The 21,965-nt window shown below is 39.2% G+C and overlaps 1 protein-coding gene across 5 annotated transcripts in view; it reads left to right on the forward strand.

Moving 5' to 3' along the window:
* sorcs2 (sortilin-related VPS10 domain containing receptor 2) overlaps positions 1-21,965 on the forward strand; it is a 387,417-nt gene that overhangs the window by 83,426 nt on the left and 282,026 nt on the right. For 4 of the 5 annotated variants that reach the window (XM_085400490.1, XM_085400491.1, XM_085400492.1 and 1 more), the window contains exon 2: positions 3,523-3,590. In XM_085400490.1, coding sequence (XP_085256616.1) covers positions 3,523-3,590 — 68 coding nt within the window. Of the gene's footprint in view, positions 1-3,522; positions 3,591-17,943; positions 18,174-21,965 lie in introns of those variants that run through there. The other variant, XM_085400494.1, reaches the window with a different exon arrangement.

Here is a 21,965-nt window from a genome sequence, read left to right on the forward strand (position 1 = left end):
GAAAGAAAGTTTTTGTGAAAGTCAGAAAGCAGCTTGGGCGTTGACACCGAAGCTGCTACCAGGGTTGTTATCAGTCCCAGGAAGCAGCCTGCAGCTCAAGGAGATGTCCTCTGTTCCAGTTTTCTGGAATCCATCAACATCTTTGGAAGCCAAGCCCCACTGGGGTTGAGACTCGTGAGTTTGGGTTGCTTTGAGCCAAGCACCTCAAGATTCCACTGAGAGGCTTTGATGGCAGTCTGCATTGTGGAAATTGGTGTAGAACAGTCAAAGCTTCTGTTTCTCCCCAGCTGTGGAGCTCCACAGCTAAACCAACCAACGAAAAGTCTTTCAAGACACAGTTAAACACCTGCCATGCCTCAGAGGAAGGACTTTTAAAATTTTCAGTGTTTCTTTTTTATTAACCATAGCCTAAATGCTAGAGGTTCCTGACACAAGAGGGCATTATGAAAGCTCTGGGCATTACTTTATGCTAGAGGGTATTTTATGAGGCTAAATGTTCTGACAGGGATGAAAATATATTTGATAAAATGGTTGGCCTGCAGCCAAGCATCTTATTAAGTCAGCCAAGCAAGACAGTACTGCTTTCATCCTATCTGACTAAGAAATCAACCAGACGCTTGCCTCCTGTACTTGCTTCATTTTTTAGAGGCCACCCAGTCTTTTCAGTCATTGTTTTTTAAAAATTCAAGGACCTTCAACCTGAAAATAAAACCCAAAATTATGTATGGTCACCACAGAAAATATGGTGATACAGACTGTGCTTTCTTTCTACATTAAGATGTATCAGGAAAGTCTGTCGTACAGTTTGCAGCTTGATTCTCTGAGAGCAGCCACATTCACGAATTGCTGTTGGCAGCTGACTGTGGGTTGGACCCCTTGGCCAATCAAGTCCCCTCTGCCTAAGGACACGCTTGGGATTTTCACTTGCTCCTCGAAATGTAAGCCAGCCTGTCAATCACAACTCCAGGCCCTCCTGTGATCCCTGACCCACTGGTACTCTTGCCATGGCAACACAAATCCCAGTAGACTTTGATGTCAAGAACAGGAGTTCTAAAAAATATGAAAGACAAGCATCTCTGATCCAGTGCAGACACACACAGATTATGCCCTGGATCAAAATGTCTTGGCCATATGAGTAATATATTAATTTATATTATATATATTATATATATATTAATCTTTTTTTTTATTTTATGAGAAATATCAGAACCATAGTATAACTGTCCCCTAAGCCCAAAATAAATCTATATTTAACTTAAAATAAACATTTCATCTTCAAATCATCCCTCCCAAAAATCTGCTTAAGCTAATTCATACGTGCACGAAGGAGGGGAGGAGAAAAGCTTTGTATTTGCTCTCTTTGGAAGCAAAGTGGCAAGCAATGCTATTATTTGTTCAGGGTAATAGTTTCTCCAAGCAGCTTCAAGCAGAACTCAGCATAAAAATCAGCAGCAGTGCAGATGGAGTTCCCCTGCGGTTGCATATGCTTGAAATAAGGAATATGAGAGATTAGTTTCAATAGTGGCCACTCATTCGTCACATTTATGCAGTTGTATTGACTGACCAGCGGTGCTTTCAAATATAAGTATGGATTAAAAACATTCCCTCAAAGAGTGTTTGAGCCTCAATACAAAAGTGACAAAAAACAAGGGAGAAAATTACACACGATATAATTTGGGATGGGAATTATTACGAATTTAGCAGTTCCAATACTGATGTCATTTATGGATTTGATTCCTTATCAATTCTCATCGGGTTCTCAGTTACTCTAAGTCACCACCACTAAGCAGCATATCAAAGGCATTAGATTCAGGTGACCCTGAGGTACAATAGGTGTAGGCTGCTGGAGCATTCGCATGAGTATTTTTTTCCAGTTACCTTTCTCACTCACTCTGTGTTAATAGACCTCTCTGCATTGAATCACACTTGTTATTAATCTCTCGCTCCCTTCCACAGCATGTCTTTTGTCCCGTCTTCCTTCTCTCACCCCAACCAGTCGTGGCAGATGGCTGCCCCTCCATGAGCCTGGTTCTGCTAAAAGTTTCTTCCTGTTAAAAGGAAGTTCCTTCCCACTGTCGCCAAAGTGCTTGCTCATATGGAGTAATGTGATTGTTGGGGTGTATTATTGTGAGGTCGCCTTGAGGTGACTGTTGTTGTGGTTTGGTGCTGTATAAATAGAATTGAATTGAATTACATTTATGCAAATGAATTGCATGCTGTGTGGTTAAATATTTGTATGTTGAAGGTCAGACGAGGGTGGTTCAGAGGGTTGGTTAGTTCATCTTGTAACCGGAAGGTTGCCGGTTCAATCCCCGGCTCTGTCACCTACCACCTACTGGAGATGGGCTGATGGTGCGATATGGCAGCCTCGCTTCTGTCAGTCTGCCCCAGGGCAGCTGTGGCTGCAACTGTAGCTGCCTCCACCAGTGTGAGAGTGAATGAATAGTGGAATCGTAAAGCACTTTGAGGGTCTCGAAAAGTGCTATATAAATGCAATCCATTACTATTATTTCCGCTCTTTGCTGTGGTCAGTATTGGGATCATTACTCAAAATGTAGGTAATGTATTGCACAAATTACACAGAAAACGTTTCTTAATAATAATGCAATACATTCCTCAATTGCTCTCAGGAGAAAGCAATTTGTTTTACACTTTACTCATTGCTTTACTTTTGCGTTTCTCCATAACATGATCATTGTCTCATAACTGCCATTTAACCACACAAATCTAAAGGCTAAAATTCCTAGTTACCCTGTTAGTGTATTAAATGCATTATTCTTATTTTGTTCATGTAGAAGTTACCCGTTGGGTCAAAGATATTGTGATGCCACTTGCCACAAACCTGCCACCTGCAGCCTGAAATACAACTGTGCCTCTCTCTCCCTCTCTCTCTGACAAGTTATAAATGAGTGTGAAGAAAAGTAAACTGATGCGATTAGAGGCCTGGTTCTGCATTGCTTTGATGTAAAAAAAATGATGTATGTCACTGGTGTCAGAATAATCCCACGTATAACCATGCAATCAAAACCATGTGTAACCACAGTCTGCATGAAGGTATGGACATTATCATTCAGGAAACAAAGACTGCAGGTGAAAGCACTGCTAAGGTCGGCCACACTGCTAGCTAATGCTAACTAATGTGATACGGGGTGTGGTTGCTGTTTGCAGTGTTATAGCTTGTGGAAAGTGATCTATATTGATTATAGATGAGTGTAATTAATAGTTTCAAATAGCTTTAACCTAATCTGTTTGATTATGCTCAGATCAGATTTTTTCCCCTTTAAACAGCTAGTTTATTAGTCACGACGAACATTACTAGTACAAAAAACTAGAATCACTAAGTCTTGAAGTCTTGACTTGAAGTAGTGCAGATAAAGCCTCGCCTTGTCATCATGTTGAGGTTTTGGGCAGCTGCTTGTAAGTCTAATCGCAGCTACCTAAAACTTAGCTCTAATTTCACTAACTAAAAAGTTCTCTAAATAACTGTCTAAATGTCTCTCTCTCCACCATGTGTTTTTGCAGGTCATCCTTATCCTAACCAAGTACTACCACGCTGACTCCACCAAGGTCCTGGAAAGCTCACTGTGGCGGTAAGCTGATCGTTTAGACACCATGTGTGCTCTTGCTGGATGTCTTTATGTCATGTCTGGCCCCACTGTCGTGCAGACCTTTCATCAGCAAATCGCTTCCCTTGAACAGGAAGGTCAGCACTGGTCTAGTTATCTCTCCGCTGTGCCTCTTCAAGGAGACAAGGGTGAGACAAGGGTGAAACAGAGCGCTAGGGCGGACAAAACATCAGCAGGCAGCTACAACTAAAGTGGTGGACCGGAGAGTGGCGCTGTGAGGCCAGAGCGGGCATCTGTTTGGGCAGATAGCATATCAGCATGGCACAGGGCAGGATGGCTGGCAACAGCAGTGCCAGGGAAAGGGGTCAAGTCTGGCTGGCACTGCTTCCTCTATTTAGCAAAGCACTTGCTCACCAAAAACCCTTCTCACTTCTCTCACATTTGAACAGTGGAAAATACAATGTATCCATTCCACACCACTTGACAACAAGTACATCTTGTTTGCAAACATATATTCCCATAGAATATTAACCTTCAACTAAATTTACTTCCTCTCCCACAGCTTTCTGAGTGCTGAAATGGAACTGAGCCTGACCTTGTAGATAATGGGGTAGAGGGACTTAATTATATTCAAATTTCCTAATAAAAACTTAGAACACAGACAAAATATTAGCTAAAATTAGACATCTAGAAGACATTCATATAGAGCAAAATGTGTCTGATGATTGTACTTAATTCATGCCATTCACCTCACCGAGGACTCCATGACTTCAAAGCTTCAGCCTCTCATTAGCTCTGACTGTTTGTCCCCCTGGAGGACTGATATGAATAATGTACATATTTTTCCCCTTCCCCTGTTGATGATTTAATTGTTGCACTGTATGAATAATGCTGGGGACTCTCTACTGGACAGCTCATTCAAGAAAGAAAAAATCCTCCAAATCACTGCCAGTTTAGATCCAGTTCACACTGAATTTAGAGAGAGGAGAAGCTGGCCTCCTGCCTGCTGCCATCACTGTCCAAAAACAGGAATTTCCATGAAATTAGCAGTATCCATACAGCTATCTGACCGTGTCTTGTTAGGCATTATCTGTGGGGTGTAACTCAAATCCTTTGTAGCTGTTAGTTTGGGATGGTGCATAGACAACCACATTTCTACGGCCTATAGGCTTTGAAGTCCCAAGGCTGTAGGATCAAATGAGAAAGATGGGGGAGGATGAATGGGTTTGCCGTCTTACCCTGTCAGGTGGTGTTCATCTAGAAGCCAGGTTTCACACGGGGGTAAAGTTAACAACAGTGAGAGGAGAAAAGAATTTCCAGGACAGATGAGTTAATGAACTGAGGTCGTATTATCGCCTGAGTAGGCTTTTCTTGTGACTATAAGCAAAATATACTGGTACCTAGTGGAACACTTTCACTTAATATTTATGACTGACCCAACAATCTTGGATACAAATTAGATTCATGTATACTCTTAAAAAAAGGACCAAAGTTAGCATTAAGATTCTGCTGTATTTACTAGTAACAGTGATTAATTGTACTATGATGGCCTTGAATGCTTGACCCCGACACTTCACACACTTACCGTTTTCATATAGGAATAACTGTTTGACTGTCAGAAAAAGCAGTTTAACAAAATGACCTAAACTCAAGCGCTGCTTACTGACTTTTTGAGACGCTTTTAATTGGATTTGGGGGACAGCTGACAAAAATCAAGAATGACATCCACATTCAATCCTGTTGCACAGAAAGGCAGACATTTTAATTATGGAGATGTCTGGTGTGATGGAACTTGAAGTCAAGTCTTTGATCCACGAAAGTGGTTTGACAGTGGACACAAAGCTAGATTTGTGCCCATTGTATTCAACTTGCTACTGTTTTTGTTACTGATCGGTTAATTTTAGTCACCAAAACTACTTGGTTAGGTGTATATCAGAGTGACAAGGCATTGTGTGACAGACCTGGGACTTGTTCTCCAGGTAAACAAAGTGATGTATAAGATGCCTGAATTGCTATATTGCCTTAATATGTGCTTACATAATGACAGTAAAGAGCCTTGAATCTTGAATTGAAAACATATGTTCAAATGTTTCTGTGAGACTAGCCTGGTACACTGAATGCTAAAGATCATCCGTGAGTAACCGTGACTTACCAAAACAAAGGCATAAACATGTCGTGATGTGGTTACCTTGGAGAAAACATGGGAAAGGCCTCTAAGCCATTGGCTAACTGCACACATTGAGCTGCCTTGCAGTTTTTCTCTAACAGTCAAGACTGTTTTCTTTTAATCAAACAGATAAACAAGTGGTAATCTTGTAGTTTAACAAAAATCCTTATTTTTCTTTGTCTTATTCCTTATATTTATCTTTATATTTATATGTTGTTTTTTACACTGGATGTCCTTCCTGTTGTAACCCTAAAAGAATTTGTGTTTCTTCCCAGGACTCACCCATGGATTGTTGCTCATAAGGCAAATGTGGAAACCACAACACTTTGGAGTCAGGCGCAAATCAAAACGTTTAGTGCGTTAATTTCAAGATATGAACATGAATTAAATAGCTAGCTACTGGAAGCACCGATGACCCTATATAATGTAAAAAAAATTCTACTCCATCACTCAGCTTTTAATATTTTTCAGTCCTGGTCTCTAAAGCGTTTGACAATGGCGGACAGTGTAGAGAATGCAAGGCAATACATAAACCCACGATATATTCCCACTCAGTCTTGCTCAAGGACACCAAAACAGGATATGTAAGGTCTTCTACCATGTATTATTTATTTATTTATTCATTTATTTATTTTTTACATCAGGTAGAGCTTCAGAGCAAACAGAAAGAAAGGCGCTTGGAGATTAGGCAAAGATGTGAGGATTTTGCCAGTGCATTACCAAACAACGTGACGACTGCAGGCTGACAGAACTCATCTTTAGACTCTGTGTTGCTCTGAGTGGAGCCATGAAAAACTCAGTAAACCTTTTTGATCCTCACACTGAAGGAGCAGATGTGCACTTCACTTTTTTGGCTTTGAATACTCCGTGCAAGTGTTTCTTATTTTTAGATGATACGTAGAACTTCACATGTTGGGCAGAGTCTGTCCTCTGTTTGCGATCTGGTGGCGAGTATGTGTTACAATGTGATATTTTGGTCAGATTATGAGTGAATTCATGTTTATACAAAAACAAATAAAAGGAGGATACATACTACAATTGCTCTTGTTGCACACTGGTTCAAACACTGGCTGTTTAAAGCTTCACCTCTTAGAGCTACTGCTTATGGGACTGCAGCTCACACTAGTCAAATGCAAGCATTTTACCCTCAGTTTTGCTTTAAAATATATTTAGCCCCAACTAAACTTTTACTACTTTATTTCTTAAAATAAATATTTAATTGCACTTTAAAAACCCATGTTGATCACATTTTCACTTTCTCATCCATTACTCTAAAATGATCTAACCCAGGATACCAATATGTAATCCATGTCCTCCTATGCTCATCACACACTCCCATAAACACGGTTTTGGTGTTAGAGTGGAGGGGGTATTTATAATTCATGCCATCTTCACACATCTTTTGAAGAGGCGAAGAGGGCTGGTAGCCATCGTGCTGGGGGGCTTCACTGTTTCATTATGGATGAATAGATCGTCTGACAGCCTGGCACTTCTATGTACAGTACATCAAGCACACCATGGTTTCACAAACACAACTGCTGACAGCATGTGCATCATGTACTGCTCAGTTGTCAGATATGCACAACTGTCTTATCAACTATAACCACAGAGCCAGTTTTAATAGATGATGTTCAATTTTAAAATTAATAAATAAATATGGAAAACATCAGTTCAGCCAAAATTAAATTTTTTTGTGTAATATTATAGATGTGTATGGATTTCTTTGTTTCTCTTTTTATTCATTTTCACTTCTAAGAGTATATTATAATGTATGTGGTTTCCAGTACTCTTTAAAGAAAAGTAAGAGGAGCTAATAAACAACCTTATAGTAAACTACCTTACTAACCTTTGCAAATGATCAGTTAGCTGTTTTACAGTTAGTGTTACAAAAATTTTTAAGATAAAAGACAAATGGAGATTAGCCTATAATTAGCTTCACAGCTACAGTGATGGCTTTTTAAGTAATAGTTTAATTACTGACACCTTGAAGGCCTGTGATAGATAATGGTGATAGATTCATCATGAAGGTAAGATAAAAGATAAGATTAAAACATTAACAAATTTTATTTGTAATGAAATTCATGATGTCATTACAAGGTATGGTTAAACACAACCCTGACTCTTTGTCAGCTTGGCTACAGAGCTGGAAAGAATGGGGATGTCTAGGACAGAGGGCGATGGATTCTTTGACCACATTTTAACACAATATCGGGGAGTGAAAAGGAAATAGAAGAATGCATGAGGAATGCAGACGGAGTGTATTGCTGCCAGTTCTTAAGAACAAGAGTGATGTGCAGTGGTGTTGTAAGTAAAAGAGGGATAACAATGATGAGCCATATGATGAAGCTATGAGAAAGCAAGGTTAAGAAGAGTAGTGACAGTCAGTGAGCAGCATTATAGCTTCATGCACTACAGAACAATACAGATGCAATGTTTTTGGTTTAAGACTGTTGATGGAGACACCTAGAGGACAGCAACACTGTCTTGAGGTGTGCGGTAGCAATGATTCAAGGTGGGAGTGCAATTACACCTCTGAGCTGCTTCCTGCTTGCAGTGGTGATTGGCAGATAAACAGATGAGGTCAGGCTGAAGTCTCTGTGGACTATGAGGTTCATAGATGACATTGTGAATTGTAGCGAGGTGGCAGCGCTGAAGATATTAAGATTTCCACTAGGAGTGAACATGATGGAGAGGATTATAAAAGAGTATATCAGAAGGACAGCTCAGGGTGACCAGTTTAGAGACAAAGTTAGTGAAGCAAATTATGGACTTCTATAAATTTAAACAGCTACCTTGTGACTAACAGTAATGTCAAGATGGGCTGAAGCCATCTTTTTTATACACTCCGTCAATGCCCTGGAATAAGCAGGGAAAGTCTTGCAAGAATTGGAAATCCTACAGGTGCTGAAGCATCTGCTCGTATTGTTGGATATGCAAGCAGGTGGTTTTAAAGTTGTGGCTGATCAAAGCAGTGAACAGTAACATAGAGAGGCAAGTAGAGAGTACAGAGGCAGTGAAACCAGCGATAAATCCATACAGCTAATTGTGTATCTGCTTTAATTTGACTCAGTGTTTTGAAGTTGTTGCTTTGAGGCTTTTTTAGTCCAGGGGTAGCATCACAGCTCTAGCTCACTTCCCACTTTGATGCCTCCTTAATCAGTTTGTTTCAGAAGCGGAGTGTGTGTGTGTGTGTGTGTGTGTGTGTGTGTGTGTGTGTGTGTGTGTGTGTGTGTGTGTGTGTGTGTGTGTGTGTGTGTGTGTGTGTGCAACCTTACACACACAGTCATTCCACCATTACAAATGTGTTGATGATTAGCTCTCCCTGGGGTCCAGATCACATTTCCCCAAACTAAACCATGAGAGAGCCACAAAGTAGAAACACACGCTTTTGGGCTTAATCAAGACAGCGTGTTTCATTTCCCTTGTCCTTCTCTTTCCTTCTTTAACTCATCCTCCCCTCACTTCAACTTTATTTATTTTAGATTAATTCAGAACATTTTATTTCTTTCCCTTCTGTCTCTTTGTTCTCTCTGTGTTTCTGCCTCCGTCCAGATGGTCAGGGGTGGTGTAAATACTTAATCGAGGCTAGAGCATCGTCTTCCCTTCATCCCTACACACGTCACCTCCACCACCTCATCACCTCCCTCTTTCATGAATATTTCACAGCCTGGAGAGAAAGACAAAGAGAGGGAGAGAAGGAAAAAGACAGAGGTCTGCTGGTTACTTAAGATGGTAAGCAGGCAGTCTGTTCTCTAAACACAAGTGGTTCGGACCAGAAAACAGCTCTCTGGGGTCTTACCAATGTCCTGAGAGGATCTAGATCTGTATAAAACTTATTGAAACATTAAGATAAACAAAGAAATCTTAAACCATACTAAAGATTTAGAAACATTCTGATTAAATTACTTGATGAAAGAGTGTAAAGAAGGTATGGCATGACATAGAAAAGCCATCTCTATAGGACGAGACTCGACTCCCATCTGCATCTAAAGGACAAAGGTCACTTTTTCGAGGATGCCAATGTCCACATTTTGGACAGAGAAGACAGATGGTTTGAAAGAGGAGTGAAAGAAGGCATCTATGTCCACTGTGAACAATCATCTTTGAACAGAAGTGGTGGCTTACGACACCAACTGTCTGCCATCTAAAATCAAGTTTTGAGATCCCTTCCCAGACGCTTTAACTCAGTTCTTGGGTCATTTGACCTTAGTAGATCACATGATAGCGTGGGGATAGTCTTAATAAAAATATTAAATGCGACTCTTGCTGTACTGTTGGAATTTGCACCACTGAAACAGGCTGAACCAATTAAAGCAATTATTTGGAAGATTTTTGAAACCCAAACACAAAAAACACTCATGACAGCAGCTAGCAATGTGGGATAGGAAAGCAATGAGAAAGTGAGCACTGATTGCACTGTGTTCTGTTTTTATTCAGCACATAATCATTTCTGCAACATTTCACAAGTGCAACACTTACAAATGAATCTCACTGAAATAGTCTGAGAATGGATAGACAGTATATTCCAGGAACTCATTCTTGTTTTACACATACTCATGTGTGACCCCCTCATTCATTCGACCTGTAATTTTTTTTATGCTCTTCTGATATGAAACCAAAACACAAGCCATTACCAAAAGGCACCAATCACTGCTAACTTTCTTCTCCAAAGTTAGCAGTGATTTTCCCCTAAAAAGTGAACATATAAGCATTTGTTTTGCTTATGAAACATCATCAGACAAATTATAATTGTAAGAGTAAGTAATATTAAGCACTTTAAACAAAAGGTCATACTCTTTCTACCATTTATTGAAATTTGTTGGTAATAAGCAACAAATACACTGTAAAATAACATTTAAAGTTTGGGGTGCGATGCTTACAAAACAAGCAGAATATGGATGCGGGGCTTAGTAGATGGAGATGGATGTAAAGGATGGTGGAGGAAACCTCACTATCTGATTGGTCCTGCAACGTGGCCATGTATAGCACATTATACCATACAGTCTTTGTTAATGGGAAATAAATAAATATACATCATGCAGTTTTTCCACCTTTCACCCACCAAACTCCCCATCAAAGAAGGGCTTAATGACTGACTCTTTTTTTTTGTGGGAAATCATTCAATTCAATTCAATTTTATTTATACAGCGCCAGATAACAACAACAGTCACCTTTAAGGTGCTTTATATTATAAGTGGATTAACACTTTGAGAAAAAACAATAATGCATAGAGAGAAAAACCCACCAATCATATGACCCCCTATAAGCAAGCACTTTGGCGATAGTGGGAAGGAAAAACTTCCTTTTAACAGGAAGAAACCTCCAGCAGAACCAGGCTCAGGGAGGGGCGGGGCCATCTGCTTCGACCAGTTGAGGTGAGAGAAGGAAGATAGAATTAAAGACATGCTGTGGAAGAGAGACAGAGATTAATAACAAGTATGATTCAAAGCAGAGAGGTCTACATCATGATACAGTTTTATCAGTTTTATTATGTTTATGTAAGATCTGAGTTTCCTAGCCCTGCAAGATGTCACCTGACATTAAAAAATGAAATATAATTGCAGAATGTAAAACTTTTAACAAGACATGGATTTCAAAGTTGGTTTTGTTGTTGTTGTTTTTTTTACTGATATCAGAGGTAAATGTGATTAGTTGGGGAGAGCACATTGTTCTGTTTATAAACTTTAATTTTAACCACCATTATGTGACTAAACATGCAGAGTAAAACAAAAACTTAACTGAGCCAAAGTAAATGTGCACATGTGAACTATTGCTAGCAAAGCTGCGTAAGCAACAAGGATTTCTTAGCAAGCATTACACATCCAGGGATGGAGCAGTCATCCCAGCTTTGTGATTTCCCCAAAAATCACAATAACAAGTAAACTTTTCTCAAAGTGTTAATTCACTTTTTCAAGTAAAAAAAAAAAAGAGGATTCTTTTCACTGAATACAAAAAACACTACAAATGGAGTAATTAAACAACAATAACATTAGCAATAGCACTTTGTATAAAGTTGAAAGTCTATGACGTTTTGCAGAAACATGCAATTTTTTGTTCACAAATGGTTTTTGGAATTTTGATTAATTAGTTTTTTTTAACTATGTCTGTTTTGTTTTTCATTGTCTGATTGTAACATCTACTCTAATAAGTAGCACTTAATGAAGAAATAAAAATACTACTGAGCAGAACTGATTTTAATTTATTGGTGCAGTGCCAACACTTTCAGTTTCTCATGTGGCCCTTTGGGAAAATTAACTGCCCACGCCTCTATTACATGTATGTTATGCACGTTTCCACATGTTTTTGGCATATGTATGGGTAGCAGTCAGATCATTTTCACACTGCTGCAGCTGAGCAGGGCCATGAGCCCAACCATCTGGAAAACGTTTCCCATTTCCTCAAACATTCTTCCTGCAATGAATACATGTCCACAACTGCACACAGCTGGAAGAGAGCAGGAGAGAGGGAAAATGTGAGAGTTCATAGCCAGAGAGTTCAAGGCTGTCATACAATCATTCTTTCTTTGTCACCGCTATCTGCCTTCCATTTGTTATCTTTCTGCTAAAAGGACACTCTGAATTCTGGACCACATACGGTAGAATAATGCACATCAAACCTGTTTAACCTTTTGCATTTGGTGCTCAAAATATAGATAGCTTTGTCTACTTTTTATTCTCTTTATGAAGTAACTGTCCTATCTTTTTAATGTACCCGTCTTGGTTCGGACATTAGAGGGAAAAAAAGTATTCAGTCACTTAAAACGCAAATCCAGGGGCTGCTGTTAAAGAAAAGTACATGCAAGCAGGGTGTCATGCACGCAAGGCTTTATCCTCACAAGCAAGGCGTGTCGGGGTAAAGCCAAAGTTTCAGTTGAAAAATATTTTATTTTGCATGATCAGCAGGGTGTGGAGAAGTTAGCTGGAAATTATCTGGAAGTACACACTCTTGTTTAAACATGTACACACACAAACAAAGTCTAAGATGTATACAGCAGAAAACAGAAACTGAGCCTTTAGTTTGTACCTGGAGCAGGTTTGCTCTCTCAGCTGACGACAGACACAGTGACACCGCAATGAAAAACAATCACACAGCCTACAAGTTTGGTATTTTTCCCCACCAAAACTGCTTCTGGAATGAAATGACAGGTGTGTGTGTGAATGTGTGTGATAATGGCTGGCGGTTTGCTCTAATCTAATAAAAACAGTTGATGTACTTGGATGGGTTTTGATTGTGTAACTATAAAGCTGAAACTGCCCATTTGGCCAATGGTAGTCAGTGCTAAGTAGCTTTGAGTGTTGTAAACCAACACCTTGTACCATAATTACTGTACAATACAAGGGTGCGTGAATGATTTGGTTAAGTGGGAATGAAGGTGAAGAAAGTTGGGACTTTAGAGGAAGGACTGTGGTCTTGAATGTTTCATTTATTATGGACAATCCAGATTTCCTGTTGAAACAGCACTGTTCTACTTTTATTGGCATAAAAAGACAACATAAGGTCCAAAATAATATTTCCTATTGAAGCTCAAAAAATGGTTCAAGGAACATGTTTTTGCTTACAAGCTACTTTAAACAAGTGTGTGTCATTCTATGCACTTTAACTGTTTACTCAGTTATGAAACACGTGACTGACAGGGGTATTCGCTAGGATTGCTGCAAGCTGTGAAATAAGACTGTCATCATAAAGGTTTTCATGTTTTAGTACCTTTTTTTAGAAGATTTGTGTCAGAACAAGGATTCATCTAAAAGCTGCAGGACAGTCACTCTCCAGGACTGGAGTTGGACACCCCTGCCCTAATACATCAAGTAGTCCATTTGTAGCCAAATTAGACGATACTAAAGGCATTGTAAGAGAGACTTGGTACTCAAAAAGTCTTCTTCTTATTCCAGCTGCTCCATTTAGGGGTCACCACAGCAAGTGGTCTGCCTTTTCCTCACCCTATCACCAGTCCTCTTCTGTCACACAAACTCTCTACTTGTCCTGCTTCACTACATGGACCTCTTCTGAGGTCTTCCTGTTATCCTCCTGCCTGTCAGCTCCCTCTTCAACCTTATCTCTCTAACTTTGTTTCCAAACCGCTCACCATGAGCTGTCCCTCTGATATACTCATTGTCCGTTCTGGTCAGTCCCTGTGAAAATCTTAATATCTTTAAGGTTCTCACTGACAAACGTCAGTGAGTTACTCCACCTCTGTCTTTTTGTCAGCAAACCATACATCATGGCAGGTCTCAGTACCATCTTGTAAACGTCCTTTTCACTCCTGCTGGTATCCTTCTCTCACAATTCACCCCTGATGTTCACCTCAATCCACTCCACCCTGCCTGCACTCCTCTCTTGTGCACTCTCCATAGTTTTGGATGTTTTAACCCAAGTATTTAAACTCATCTACCTTCACTAGCTCTACTCACTCCATGTTCACCTTTCCACATGCTTCCCTCTCATTGACAAACTTACTGACTTCATTTCTCTTCTCCAGTGCATATCTCCACCTCTCAGAGTGTTCATTTAATACCTGCTTCAAGCCTGTCCTTTTAGCTTAGCAATTAGGAGTTAATCAAATTGTTTTAATACCAACAGGAATGCTCGGTAAAACAACAGCCTATTCTCAGTACCAGAGCATCCAATACTGCTGGTGCAACAGTGCTGTCAGCATCTCAGAGAGACACACAAGATGGCTTTTATTATTGTTGTGATACACCAGGTTATGGCAACAGCAGGCTCTACCTCAGAACCTCTTAAATATAGAGATGGTTATTGAGGACATTTAAATACACTAGCTAGCTAAAAAAGTCAGTTTTCAACATGCAGGGTTATAACTGTACAGAGACATATTGTAACCCATACCCCGATCTTTTCCTAATTTGAATCAATAAGTTTAACTTAGCTGTTTTAGGTTTCTAAACCAAAGACAAAAAATAAAAATGAAATTAAAGTCAGCAAAACAAAACACAGTACAAAACAAAAGCTTCCAACCTGGCCGAGAAACTTAAGCTAGCACCCTCCTAAGCCTTATCTTAATACTGACTTCAGGTTTGGGGTTTGTTTTAAGAGAAGTTGTAAATTTTCACTATAACCACAACATACTCTAAGTAATAAATAAAGTAATAAATAATCAGTATTAATATCCTTTTGTCCTAATTATTTTCTCTGGAATCATAAGAGCATCAATTTATGTACAGAAGGCAGTGGACCCTGGGCACCTGTAACAAATCTCTAAAGCTGAAGCTGAGAACAAAGAAGAGAAGTTGAAGACTGTGTCCTCACAAAGCCTGACATTCCACAGGAGGTGGAATTCTTTCACCAGGCACACACACACACACACACACACACTGTCACACCAGAGTGGGCGAACTCTTTTATCTGAATAGCCTTGGCATTCCCCATCTCTCCATCATCAGTAGCAGTTTAGTGGTCACACAGAGCTCTTCATAAAGTTTATTTATGACCTGGCCATCATCAGAACAATGAGCCTTTCAATAACAAGGCACGGATAATTACCATAAAACAATGGACATTACTGCCTTAATGATGTTGTTAAGATATGCGCACTGCAACCATTGTATGAGCTTCTGATGTGAAGTTGCGGGCCTGACCGAGGATGCAGGCAGGAGGGTTAGGCACTTTTTCTAAGCATGCATGATGAAGTGAAATGTTGAATGGTGGTTCTGTGAAGTATGAGAAGAGTGCTGAGTCAAGAAATTACATAACATCTTCAGAGGGCACCTGATTTATTCAAATAAAGGAAGTGTTTCAAGTGTTTGATTCTGTTCATCTGGACGTAGCGTTTTCAGTGAGAGAAACATTTCATCACTCATCCAAGTGACTTCTTCAGTCTCAGCTGACTGCAGGTTTCGCCAATCTTATAAACAGTACATTTGCATAATGACTGAAACCAGCTCACTGAAGGAACAATGAGCTGGGAGGTCAGTTCCTTGATCATCAATATGCAAATTCTCATGACCATTGATCAACAACCACTGATCAAAGCTTTTTCTGTTCCAACCATCCACGCGCTTCCGCTTGTCCATTTCAGAGCTATTTGCTAACTAGCGAACAAGTTGCTAAACTAACAGCTGCTGGAACTTATAGCTGGCCGGTTATCAGCTGACTAAGGTACTCACCTGTGAAAACCAATGATGGCTGAGGAAGTTAAGGAAATTAAAAAGTCGCTTGACTTCCTTCAAATTGCTTGACAGTGACAAAGAGGAATATAAAATGGATGTTGTGGCCAACAGCTTAAAATAATTCTTTCTTGTTGTTGACCAAATTTAGCAAGAAAAATCACTGATCCTGGGCTAACAGAGGGAAATCTGGATACTTTGATAGGTAGAAATGTTTTCTCTGTGTTCCGTGTGGCTATGAATGAAAAGGAAATTTTCAAATCTGATAATAAGAAATCTTAAAATTGTAATGATATTTGTATGTCTATGCTTAAAAAAGGTCACTTAGGGCATTAAAAAAAACCTTTACAAACATTTTTAATCTATTATTTCAAGCCTATGTATTTCCTGACAAAATGAAAACAGTAAAAATTATACCACAGCTCAAATCTGGCAACAGACACCACTTTACAAACTACAAGCATGTTTCTTTAATACTTCAGTTTTCAAAAACCCTTGAAAACCTGTTTTGCAAAAGTATGCCAGTAAGTAAAGGATTGACTCTAAATCACTATTATCATTATTAGACTCAATAGATTACATCACAAACTCAATAGATAAAAACAAACAACAACAACAAAAAGAAAATGTGGTAGACTGTTTGATCCAATAGATCATTATGTATTAATTAAAAAAAAATGAAAATAACATCAACTCAACATACGTGTTAACAGTATTAAAACTGACACTGTGTAATATTTTCTGCTCTGCTGAGACATATACTGGAAGAGATGACTACACAAATGAATAGTTGAATTGAAATTGAAAATTTGGCTTAATAAAAACAAATTATCATTAAAATTGAACAAAACGAATGTTATATGAAAATAGCAAATTAAATTCACATGGAAACAATGTTTAAAAATGTATTTATTTATTCATGTTTTGAGGTAAAAACATGGAGTTGTAAGAATATGATAATATTGTTATTGTTGTCCATGTTTATATTTATAAGTAAGCTGGATAAGTAATACATGATGACTTATGGACCAGGGGTGGGATTAAATAAGTGTGACTCCTTTTTACATATGGAGACTAAATCAGCAAAGCTGGTGCTAGAATCTCGGGTATTTTTGCTTTATTCTTGTATCCTTTTCGTACAAGCTTTAGTACAAATAAAGAAAAATAAAGCTTGTGTTGTTTTTTAGTTCATTGTTTTGATTTAGTCACCACAGCACTGCTTGCATCACTGCAGGGCAACCTGCATGTGGGGAATAAAGCCTTGATTGATTGACTGATTGCCATAGCTTGTATAAAAGTTCTACAAAAACTATCAATTTGGTATTAACTGCAGATGAGAACAACCAGCAACTTATTCACTAGTGTCGAGACTTCAGTTCATAATTGTTAGTCTGCCGGCCTATCATCCACTCATGGTTCTTGCACTTGCTACAATCAGCTGATTTCAGGAGGAAAATAGTGTGACATACTTCAGCTGGATATGGACATTACTTTTATTTCTATGGCACAAAAAGGACTAGAGTGTGAAAGTAAAGTGAAAACGACATCCAGGCAGAAACAACGATATTAAGCTTCTAGCACAGTGGTTCCCAACTTTTTTTGCTGGGCCCCCGTTTGTTTTACAAGAAAAATGCCCCCCCCCGCACAAATACATCCTCCAACCACGAACACCCATATTTTGTTTTCAAACTCCATTGCGATTTCTTTCACACACGGAGGGTTTTTTAAAACTCAGTTTTTGCGTGTACGTGTGGATGAGGAATACGGAGGGGGAACAAATTGTGGCAGGATCAGCCTGATGTTATTTGTATCCCACGGTAACTTTACTGTATAAAGAGCTAACATCTCCAAAATGTCAGGAGTAGTTAGTCATTACAACAAGTGTTTGTGAACTAAAAATCAAGAATGTGGGATGCTGTTTGTCCGTGATTTGGAGAGCCCAGCGCGTGCTCCCTATGCAGGGGAAACTAATTCTGTTGCGCAGATACCTGCCGTGGCACCTGTGCAGGTGGAGCCAAAGGGAAGATATGCTTCATCATATTTTCTAGTCTTTGGCTTGGAAGGGAGTTGGTTTGGAACCATATTTGGCTTTCGTGGGGGAGCCCTGTCAAAAACCTGTCCATTATGCTAGCAGTGTCCAAGCACTCTTTTCTTTTTTCCACACTTTGCGAACCTCTGTTCTAGCGCAACCCTGTGTGGCTCATTGCACACATCTGCACAAACAGCATGCTAACGCTAAGCTAGCCAAGGACCCAGAATGATGCTACAGCTGAGTGAATCCTGATCCCAGCCCAGCATTCAGACCCTGAACTTCAACAGGTAACAAATTAACTTCTACCTTTTCTTCACCCCGAAGTCTCTCTGTGTGGGCTTTGTGCTCCTACTTAAATGCTAAGAAAGTGCGTGTATGTGTGCGATATGGATTTGTGTTGGTGTGTGGGACTGTAGCATATAGGGTTATATTGCGAGATGGTAATTATGAGACAATGCTTTTCAGCCCATCTTCCACAGAAATGCAAAAGTAATATAACGAGGAGTAAAACAAACAGCTTTGCTCTTCTTCTGGGTGTAATTAAGTAACATACTGAATTGGTTTTACGGACAGTGTTCTGTGTGTAATGTGTAATGTATTAATTGTTTTGTAATAATGTCCCCAACATTGATTACAACTAAGAGGCAAAATATCAGATTAAAATACCAGCATGCAATTAATGGTGGTGAGTCTCAAAGTGGATCCAATGAGAACCCGATAAGAATTCATGTGATGTTGAAAATGGACTAAGAATTACAAAATTATAATCAATTCTAATCCCTAGCTAGATGTCGGCTCGTTTTCCTTTTCAACTTCATAATTAAAAACTTAAAATCTGCAATAACAGTTTTGTTTTGGGTTTTTTGGCTAATTGGAGGTAGCAAAATAAAGTTTATTTGTTCTGTAGTTTAATTCAGGTTTTTTTTGTGAAAAATGTTTTGCTATTCAAAGTTACAACTTGCCATTGGATTCGAACTGTACAGAAGGTTTTTAAAATGTCTGTAAAGTTTTACAGCAAGTCAGCTCGGGCCCTTGGAACATGCTCTGAGGTTCTTGGAGCAGTAAATGTAGCTTCTGTTCCCGAAGACAGTTAGCATGCTGGGCATCTCTCTGTGAAAGTGCTTCAGGGGAAAAGCATTATTACGTAATCTGAGCCAACATTTGTCTGTGCCAAAGAGGTGGCATTTGGTTAGACAGTGCAGCTGTAAAACCTTCCCTAAACTCTGTGGATAGTTCTGATCCAGAGCTTCTGAGCAGGCGAAAGGATACAGGAATGTGTCCAAGCAAAGGGGGCTGATCCACTAAGTAATCTGGCAAGGGCCATAACAGTCACGTGTTCTTTTTAGGTAAAGACCTGCTGATGAGGGCCGGTTGAAGGTGGAGGACAGAGGGACAAAAGTTTCATTTACCCATGAACACTTTGAGGCAGTGGGCCTTCTATGTGAGATCCATAGCTGGCTTCAGAGATTAACAGATTGGCGGCCAATTTTACATTTGGCCAGGAACAGAGTGGAAGAGAGAGCAATCAGTGGAAACAAATGTGGGGTGTTACTATTGGTACAGAACTTTGTAAGGGCTGTTAGGGTGCTGAAATGACCAGCAGGATACTTTACGATGTGATGAATCTCATCATGCTTCATCAGTCTTATACTTGTTTTTTTATTCTGATTTTCTCTATGTGTCTCTTTGGATGTAATTAAGGTGTTTAGGTACATTTGAAATAAAAAGTGTAAAATTATCCCTTTTTGTTAATTTTAAAAGGCTTGGATCTCTTGGATCCTTTTTCTGTTCACTTTTCCCACCGTTTTATTCGGAAAAATGTAATTAAAAAAACACACACATACAGATCGAAATTAAATAATAATAGATTGGATTTATATAGCGCTTTTCAAGGCCACTATTCATTCACACGCTGGTGGAAGCAAGCTACAGTTGTAGCCACAGCTGCCCTGCCAAGACTTGCCAAGCAGCTGCCCTGGGGCAGACTGACAGAAGCGAGGCTGCCATAACGCGCCATTGGCCCCTCTGGCCAACACCAGTAGTAAAGTGTCTTAAAGGCTAGTAAAGGCTGGTGAGTCTAAAGCAAACAGGAGAAGACAGCTCGGGAAGCTGAGTGAGTTGTGATGAAAAACATAAAAAATAGGGACAACACAGACTAAATAAACACAATCCCAACCCAGAATGGGTATTACAAGCTAAAATGAACTTAATATAAGGGACAAATTGAAGGAAGTAAAAACACAGAAATGTTATACAAAGGTTATAAATAAATTAAAGAAAATGTAATATAGTTAAATAACATTATAAGTACTGATGGGAAAGAAGAACCGGTTCCCAGTGGGTATGGACATTGGTTTTATTTTTATTGCACAAAAAGGACTAGAGTGCGAAGTAGGAAGGATCATAGGGAAGGATCATAGCGTGATTAGCTTATCCAGAGCAGAAACAACTGTATTATGCTGCTAAAACAAGCAGCATAATGCTGTCTGTGCAAGCAGCTGCACAGACAGCATCATGCTAAGCTAGGCAAGTGGTAGCAAATCGATGAGCAGTCAGGTTGCAGCCTCCGTTTCTACCTGTTCATGTTTCTAACGTAGAAATCAAATCACTTTTATTGTCACATCACATTGCTGGTTCACTGGTACAACACCTGTGAGTGAAATTCTTGTGTGCAAGCTTCACAAGCAACGGTGGTGTAAAATATAAGAATAGAGAATAGAGATTCGTGTTGGTGTGTGAGACCGTAACCTCAGGTTTGTATTGTGAAATTGTAATTATGAGGCCATTTTGCAGAGAAACACATAAATGTAATGTAACCAGTAGTGTAAAAATGTGTTCTCCTGGGAGTAATTAAGTAGCGTACTGCATTATTTTAAAGAAAAGTAATATGTCTAATAATTACTTTTGTTCAGTAATGACCCCAGCACTGATCACAAGAGAAGGGAACGGAAATACCGCCAACATGCACAAACATGTGACCACACAGCATGCAGTTAATTTGCACAAATGCAAAGTCTTTGGATTTATGCAAACGGTGGTGACTCTCAAAGCAAAGCCAATGGGAACCAAAGGAGAATCGATAAAGAATCAAATCAATAGCTAAATTCTTATCAATTCCCATGCCTACTTATAAGCATGTAGTATTGACAGCTGTGAATGTACTGAATTAAAGGCAGCTCACTGCACTCCATGGATATTCAAAAATCATATTTTAAAGAAAGACAGTATATATTCTCACAAACTCACATCCTGCTTTAACTCTCTAAGGAGTAAGTCATCATTGGTGGGAACCCCAGCCTCAGCCTTAGCTCTCACCCTAACCCTAACTCTAATCCTAGGCAAGCAGAATATGTGATTTTTGGTTTTTATTCAAATTTTCTCACAAGTCGTGGCAGTTGAATAAAGGAAATAGTCATTCTGACAACACACATTAAAAAGTACTCACATTTTTCATATGTCTGCAAAATATAGAGCTGGGATTAGCACCAGTACCTATGACTTAGACCTCAAAAACCTTTTGTTTCAAAACCTTACGACAGGTAACCTCTTTTAGCGGTATTTGATTCTAGTGAATACATAATGGTCTGTATATTGACCTTTTAAGGTTTTGCAGTTTGTGTTATTATTTTAATGTATATTCACTGCCTTCTACATTTAATATATGGTATATTATGCAGTCGATTCTGTGACATTAATTGTAAAATAAGAAAAAATGTAATCCTTGTGCAGTGAACTTTAAAACTAAGAGAGCCGTGGCACTGATAAAACCTTTAATTAATTCTACATAACAGTAGCTGAATACATCTGAGTAGCAAAATGCTTTTTTAGAATATCTGCAGCTTGGAGATGGAGTTTTACTTAACGTACCTTGTGCAACTTGGGATTCTGCAGGAAGTGTGCTTCGATATTGAATTATAAAGTGAGAAGCTCAAAACCCAAGGCTTTGGCATAGAGAGAAAGAATTATTGAGTGAAAAAGTTAAAAAAAAAATGCTCAGAGAGGTGTGAGGGCGGCGAAGAGACCGGTCTGGTGCATGAGGGCTTTGATAGTGGCAGGAGGAGGGCAGTGTGGTCAGAGAT

This window comes from Rhamphochromis longiceps, linkage group LG3, assembly GCF_057381845.1.
Source record: "Rhamphochromis longiceps isolate RC_006_pf linkage group LG3, R_longiceps_female_GT1.1, whole genome shotgun sequence".
NCBI lineage: Eukaryota > Metazoa > Chordata > Actinopteri > Cichliformes > Cichlidae > Rhamphochromis > Rhamphochromis longiceps.